The 8527-nt window shown below is 35.2% G+C and overlaps 1 protein-coding gene across 1 annotated transcript in view; it reads right to left on the bottom strand.

Annotated features, from left to right (window-relative positions):
* LOC108976337 (casein kinase I) overlaps positions 1–8243 on the bottom strand; it is a gene marked incomplete in the record, with an annotated part of 55113 nt that extends 46870 nt beyond the window's left edge. Inside the window, 2 exon segments of the mRNA XM_018945366.1 lie at positions 7552–7766; positions 8125–8243. Coding sequence (XP_018800911.1) covers positions 7552–7766; positions 8125–8162 — 253 coding nt within the window.
* Between the last annotated feature and the right edge of the window lie 284 nt (positions 8244–8527).

Here is an 8527-nt window from a genome sequence, read left to right as displayed (position 1 = left end):
TGAAATTTAGCATTGATTATTGCTCAAGATTCGCTTTAATCTTCAAAAGAATTGTTAAGGTCGGACTGCCATACAAACCGACCCATCAAAACCAAGTTCATATATGGGCAAAAAAAAAGGAAATGCACCTGTGAAGAGTATATTAGCTTCGGTACAGCCGAAGTTAACCTGTTTTTCTTGTTTTTTTCCAAAAATTACAGAATTTCTTTGTTAATAGTGAAACATTTTCAACAATAAAACATTCGAATAAAATATTTCATTCTTTGTAAGAGAAAAAATTGTTGAAAGACGGCTAATTTTTACCCGACTAAACCCATGTGACCTCTTAACAAAATTATAATTATTTATAAGTATAAATTTGGTCGTTATTCCTACTCAATATTTTTTCCTAAATTCATTACTATTTTATACTTTTCATTCACTTTGCTTAAGCGATCGTATGTTATCTAAAAGTTTCCAATCAATGCGAACTCAAAACAGTAATTGAGAGTGATAAATCAGTAAATGCGGAAAACATAATTTATAAAAACAAAATAAAAATAAAACTWTTATTTAAACAAACATACTATATATTAGCTACAAAGATAGTAACTGTGGTGTGAGAATATAAAAAGCAAACCGAAAAACCACAAGCGATAAAATTGTGAAGATAACAAAACTGCTTAAACTACAGCAAAGCACGCCGATCGATGGCGGCCTGGAGTTATGGGTAGAGCAAAAGGAAAAAAAAACCTAATTCCCAAGTAAATGACAAACGGTTGCTGTKKCCGTTGCTATTGTTGTTGTTGTTTGCAAAGTGTTACCATTGTTTTATTGCAGAGCTTAAAAGTTAAGTTTGCTTCAGGTTTTTACTTTTTCATTTTGATTTGCTTTTTATAAAGGCGTGATCACTGCACTGCACTACATACATTGCGCACACACACACATACACATGCGCATTTATGCACACCATTTTGAGCACAGGCGACAGCAGACAGTCAACCAAGCGAGATCGGTTAACCAATGGGGCCGACTCATACCGGCAAACTTGGCTGGCATGAATCATCCGACAAAGCGAAAATGTACACAAATGCATACGTACATATATATAAAAATACAGGCGTACATTTACACACATAAATAAAAATTTGTACATGTATGTACATATATATAAAATGTACATATTTACTTTGTGAAAATGGGGTACAACGAAACAGCAACCTGCAYTTCAATTAATGATGGTTAAAAATATAAAGCAAATGAAACCGCAACAAAAACAAGAAGAACAAAAATCGACATGAAATACAACATAGTAAGATCATTTCGATCGATCAACAGCTGCTCCCAGTTGCTGTTGCGAAAAAGCGCCAAAGGAAATATTGTAGCTGCACGCACATATGCAACTAGTACCGTATATGTATATGTATGTATGTATGTATGTACTCGCATACCGATGTGAACTCTTATCCACTGTGAGTATTTATGTTACCGGCTGAGGTTTTTTAACTTTTATTTTTTTCTTTATTTTTTTTTTTTTTTTGTTGGTGCTTTGACTTTTGGGCGCCGCTGGTGCCGATTGAGTAAATGATTCAAGCACTGTATATATTCATGTAGTAATATATGAAAGTATAAATGTTAGCATTAAAGGGTTAGGTTAGGTGGCTGATCCGCCAAATTTGTGCAAAAATGTTCAATTTTCTTTCTCCTTTAGCGAATTTGGTTTCGACTGAAAACGGGTTCCAGGGAGCGGCTTTTCAGTTTGGGGAATAAGAAAAAGTCATACGGAGCCAAACATGGTGAATACAGTAACTTATCGATGGTATTCATTACGTTTTTGAACCAGAGGGAAGTATTTACCGTACTCTCTTTGAAAAAAATTCAGCTTTCCTGAAGTTGCTAGCTGGCAGCACATGGGAAAAAGACAAAGAAACGTTCTTGAGAACATACAAGGCAATCGGTCCGTGAAATGCATACAACGATGCTGCAAACTTATCCAAGTGCTGCACTACAGACTGAGACATGATGCCTCTAGATGTCAACCGTCGAACACCTGCATAGTGAGACCCGTATGCTCCTAGTTAAAAAGCCTAATGAACTGCACTCCAGGCAGTGATAGCTCGGGTGCTTTCGCAGAAACCATCACTGCAGTCACCTGATTGGAGCGGAACCGCCTCCTAGGAGGACCAAGAGGTCCTTCTTCAACTACGTCGACGATATAAAAAATACGCCGACCAGACTTCGGACGAAACTAGCTTAGGACATGCATTGACCTTCGGTCACATTGGAGCCATTAACACCTTCACCGACTCCCTCTCAGTGAATGGCGTACTTGGAGTTAAACCACCACCCATTATAGACGAAGAGCTCGAGTTGCTGCGAGAAACGAGAGTGACCCTTGCGCAGCTTTGTTCTGGATACTGTAGTAGGATGAACTCCTACTTATCTTAAATAAGCCCTGGTATATCAAACATATGTCCAGCGTGCAATGAGTCCCCGCATGACACAAGCCACCTCTCAAAACCTGAGGGACTAGATAGGATACATTCGGACAGACGGCCAGATGGATATCGAGTATTTTGATAATTAATGTTCGAACTCACTGGCGATTCTAAAAATGACCTACTGGCTTTGTGAACTTTTACTGAAAAGCAATCGGCTTTATGGCCGTTATTGCTCAGTTTTGAATTTTATAGRTCTAAAATATATTTTCTGAAATAAAAATCATTGATCTAATGCAGGCATATTATAGTCACATTTTTATGAATTTGATTTCTATTTCAAAAATACCTTCATTAAAACACTTTTAATAAACACAAAGCCGCACTGAAACACCCATTAATCAACACTCATACCTTAACCATAAACACTGGTCAACACTCAGTGGTTTGCATCGATTATAACCAATAAATTTAAGACAATTTTGCAACAAAAAACTAAAATAAAACCATTCTTGAAACTAAATAAAGCCATAAATGCTTAGTAAAAGGTTGGTGTCCCAGCAGATATATTCTGTTTTTGCATAAATAAATTGGCAAATGGGGGCAAAATAAAATGTGATCAAGTGTTATGGATCGACAGCAACACCGCAAAAGATTAATTTACAGAAAAAGAAAAAAATTGCTTTCTGGAAACTGGTTTATGGGCTAACTATACAATTGCAAACTTATTGTGGCTTAATAAATGTATTTCATGCTAGTTTCAAGCATTATTAAGGATGTGATGGAAAGAGGGTCACACTATTTGTATGAGTTACTGTGTGATCGATCACTTGCAGAACGAAAAATGATCAAAAATAGTAAACTGTTGCAGTAGATGGAGTTATTCATATTCAAGAAACGTTAAAAAATTATAGTCGATTAAAAATATTTCTTGTGTAATATTAATAAATTTCAGCGTTTACGCGAGCAATGTGCATAACTGATCGTGAACATAATATTTTCAAACTGATATTTTTGTAAATAAATAGAAAATTTACTTTCAGTATAGCGATGTCGATTTGTTTGTTAAATGTTAGAGCAGACATTCGCTCTTTATGGCCACTACTTTTTGTGATCTAATTAGCGATCGCGTTGTGTGATCGTGTGAGAGTCAATGTAAAAAAAAAATTTCTGATAGGTGTGGGAAAGACGACAATTTAAGCCGTCACTCTACTTTTTTGCAGGCAATTGCTTTGATTTCATAAGCGTATTGGACACAGTAAACGTTCGTTGGTCATGACAACGCGATCTTGAAATGAATTACAAGTTTGATAAACTGATTTGGATGTGTTTTCATGAGTGAAAACATAATAAGATAATACAAATTACAAGCAAATTGCCTTTGAATATATGAGCGAGGAGTTTTCATTGCAACTAGTATAAGCTGATTTCATCGAACATAAAAATGAAGAACATTTCATTATTTTAAAACTTTGCTCTATCTACGGTAAAATTTGTTAAAAGCAAGAAAAATCTTCAACTTCGCTTTAACTTTGATTCTTTAACATATGGCTCAGGCAGCACACAACTTCCAAGTAGACCAAGTATCCTCTGGGTAGCCAAAGAACATCCGTTTAAAGGATCCATCACTCCCCATGGTTTAGAACCCGCCTCATAAAAAAAACCCTCCCAATGAAAAGGAAACAACAACCTCGGGCAAGAGGCTCCTTATTCGATTGCATTATTGCTTTAGATAATGACATAGACCAAATCTCGGGAAATTTGCTGTAATGAAAAAGTTTTCCATACATGCWCTGCAATCGATCGTTCAGTTCTATGGCAACTTTATGCTATAGTAGTCCGATATCGGCGCTTTAAATATCGGACTACTATATATAAGCAACTTCTTGGACTATATAACAAATGAGCAACTTCTTGGGAGTAGAACTAACAGTTTAATTGCTAAATAAGTAAATATAAATGTTTCTAGGAAAAAGAAGAATACTTAAAACAAATTAATATCTCACAAAAAATATATTTTTTTGCCAAAATAGAACAAAAACTTTTCTATAAAGACGAATGATTTTTTCTAAAGACGACTTTTTAAGCTTAAATGAAAAAAAGCTATRATTTAAACTTAAGCTTATCTAAACTCAAGTTCAATCTAAGCCTCTTGTCACACGTTTAGTAATTTTTACTGAGAAGTAACGGTATCTACTTACAAGTAGAGTGTACAAAAGCCACATCACTTATCTTCACTTATTTGAATTTCACAATGCAAGCCATAATAAAATGTGACACCACATGAAAGATCAACAGACAAAGATCGAAAAGCCATGGATTTTCGTGCTTCTCGGAATAAGCAAATGAGTAATAAAAGAATGCACACATAAAAGCATGTTGCAACACGAACAGCTGTGAAAACAGGTATACKAGAATTAAAAAGAAATAAAATGCAAGATGATTTCGAGTTCAGACGCAACTTTCGAATGAAACAAAGAACGAGGAAAGACGAAAAAAAATGAACAGCTTGAAACGAGGTTGCTAGCAAACGGGAAACAACGCAGTGCTGAACAACAGAAAATCATGAACAAAGTACGAGTTAAAGACAGTCAGTCAAACAAGCCAAACACCTTATTAAATGGAGTRAAAATTATAGGTAGAACTTGTATAGTAGCTGTCAATGGTAATGAAAAGAAAGGGAAGGGCACTCAGTCATATGCCAGTTTTTATTGTTAACCTTCTAAGCGTACTTAATGTATTCGTTGAGTAATTGTTATTTATAATAAGCCATTTTTTACACTTGCAGCATGTGAATGATTATTGGAGAAAAAGAAATCGAACAAATTAGTGATAAATGAACCACTAAATTAAATAGAAAAAATGTATGCCGTTGAAATGAAGTATCCAAGAAGATGTACTTTTTTCCATAGACTCTTTTCGACAGATCAAACGTGAGTCATTTCAAGTTGTCCTGTTGTTTTGTTTTTTTTTTTTCAGCATCGTTTTAGTAATTTCATCACCATCATGGAAGGACTAACGCTTGAACAACGTTTACAAATCTTTCAACTTTATTATGGAAATTCAATTTATTAYGGAAATTCACGTTCTATAAAAAATATGCTTCGCGCGCTTCGCTCAACTTATGGTTAACATAATCCACCTACTGAGCGTACGAYTCGCAACACCATCAGCCATCTTGAGACTCAGCATTCATTACTGGATAATATTCGACCGAATAGATCACGTCCAGCAAGCAGGGAAGAAAATATATAGCTGTCGCAGCTGGGAGTGTGCATGAAGACTATGGAGCCGATTTGGTTCCGATCGCAGCAACTTGGACTGACGTATGGAACGACTTGGCGCATTTTACGTCAAGATCTTAAATTRAAAGCATACAAAATATGGAATCATCGGTCCATATTTCTTCAAAAAATATCCCAGTGAGAACGTATTGCCTTATTGCGCCATGATAATCGACTATTTGATGTATGAAATTGAAGCTCATGATCTCGGCGATATTTGATTTCAACAGGACGGCGTCACTTTCCACACATCGCATCAATCAATGGATTTATTGAGAGAACACTTCAGATAATTTCCCGTTTTCATCCGGTCGATTGGACACCAAGATCGCTTGATATACCATTGATGATGATATGATGATACCGTTAGACTTTTTCCTGTGGGGATACGTAAAGTCTTAAGTTTATGCGGACAATCCCGCTCCGATTCAGGCCTCGTCGAAAATTGTTCTAAGCGGTTGGACCATCTAATACGTAGCCATTAAACAATCTCGCGACAGATTCCTTTAATGAACACATCCGAAGCAGAGATTGTGTGGTTAAACGCAAACTGAGGAAATGTTTTCTTGGAATCYACATCTATCTTGGATACCTTAAAAGTGCTTTAAAAGTTACTTATAAAGGATTTTCGCTATTTTCAAACCTGATACAGTAGCTCAAAGATACTACAGTTGAAACAATGAGCTCAGCTTTAAGCAATTTGGAATTTAATCGCATTTAAAGTGTAATGTACTTGAAAATTCCATTCGAATCAGCAGATCCAAGTAAAATGAAGATAAAGCATAGATGCTGTRCTAAAAGCCATCATCAATTTAAGTATTTAAAGTTCAAACATATTTGAAAAATGAATTGAATATTTCCAAACTAAGCCATGGTATGATATTTAAGCCGAATAAGTTTTCAGCAACATTCTTATTGCGGATCTAGAGAGAATTTATAAGTTTAAAGGTCATTGAAGCGTCGTAATAGTTAAGGTCTTAAGTCGATATTTGCTTTCAAACCAATTTCGTAAGATTGATAAAAAGAAATCAAGTACTTTCCCAGAAAGAAATAATTTTTTAAGSAGTTTGTTAAAGTATCTTATTTGGGTATGAGGTATCCTGTCTTCAAACATAAAACAAAAGCTTGGCATTCGCCAGTAAAATATTGCAGTTACAGCTCTTCTGATAATCRTAAGAAGTGACGAAACCCCATAAAAAATTACCTCAAAGTGTTCAAAATATTTTATTTTCCCCTCAAGCTTATCGCAACAACGTCATATTATGGTGCTGATCAATACAAAAATAGGCAAATATGTCTAGTTGTCAATAAGTACATTTGATTGAACTAAATTAGAAAGCCAATACTTGCCTATCGGACCATCAATCAGTCAGCGCAACGGCATAGGTAGATCTGCTGATAGCGATACGACAGACGACACTAGCTTTTTGCGTCTAATTAACTAACTAATCAGTCAGCCTACTAGATGGCTGTTATTATAGGCAATATTATATTTATTTTAAGCGCAGAATAATGAGCATCAACAACGGCTATATTTGTATGTGTGTATTTTTGAAATAAAGAATTACGAAAAAACAAAAATAATGGTATAATCTTGTCGCAGATGCACGCGTAACATACAACTGTCAATTTAAATTAAGTGCCGATTTCCTGCAAGTAAATTAAATGAGCTTTGTGGGTATGTRCATATGTAAGTATGACAGCCTTTCAGTGTTGCAGCCAGTTTGGTTATTATAAGCATTTTGTTTTTTTTTTTTAATTTCTTATATGTATGTATGTATATATTTATCTGCTATTTATTTTGCTGCGATAGCAATTTTGGTTTCTTTGTATATCGGTTCGGTACTCACCTAAACGCAGTTCTCCGAAATTACCACAGCCAATTTTTTTACCAACACGAAAATTTGGTCCGACCATAAGTACCCCCGTGGAGGCGCCTACAGCTTGGCGGGTGGCATACATGTTGCCAGAGCTGGTTGTGTTACGCGTTCCGCCGCCTCCACCACCTCCRCCGCCGCCACCACCACCGGTACCTGATGTTCCAGCAGCCTGTGTTCCACCACCACTAAAAAACAAAAAAACAAAGAGAAGAAGAGTATATATTAGCACAGCTTTCATTGTTTGTAATAAAAATTAATTTGCAACAAAGCAAGCGGTTATTGAAAAATTTGTATTTATTAAAAAATTTTCATTAAAAAAAACTTAAAATTATGTTTATTGCAGTAAAGTCGCCGTTAGTTGCGGTACACAAACCGCTTACGGGTGTTTGTTTACAAGGTGCGCTTAAGCAACTTTACCAAATTGCTTTTATAGACACTTTTATCGTTTTCCTGCATTCTCAATATTTTCGAAAAATGYTTCAAAATGCAGATATGTATTTTGTATTCATGTTAACGTCAGTTTTTTGGCAATAGTAAACGTACAAATATTTCCTTATATCTTTTAGAAATTTCGGCGCCATGCTTTATGCGCTTTCAACAACAACAACACACGCACAATTATTACACGTTGACATTAAGTATTGAAATTTTGATTTTCGCCTTGTTCAAAATTTTGAAAAYTCTAATTTCTTCTCTTTATAAATGTTTACTTTATTCGTTTTCTATTAAATTTTTTTGTTTGTTTTAGTTTTTCCGTTATACACAATTAAGCGCGGTTCGTATGTTTGTGTGTTTGTGTGTAATTTGGTTGGAAGCTATAATTATTTGGTTTTGGTTTCAAATACGTACACATTGCCTGTCGAAACTTCCATTGACGCGACATGGAATTAATATTGAATTTCAAATGCCAAAAATTGTGTTTTGTAGGTGTGTGTGTTTTTTTTTA

The sequence above is a fragment of the Bactrocera latifrons genome, unplaced genomic scaffold (genome assembly GCF_001853355.1).
Source record: "Bactrocera latifrons isolate USDA-ARS-PBARC rearing strain unplaced genomic scaffold, ASM185335v1 scaffold_75, whole genome shotgun sequence".
Classification (NCBI taxonomy): Eukaryota; Metazoa; Arthropoda; class Insecta; order Diptera; family Tephritidae; genus Bactrocera; species Bactrocera latifrons.
This window is presented reverse-complemented; position numbering and strand designations above follow the sequence as displayed.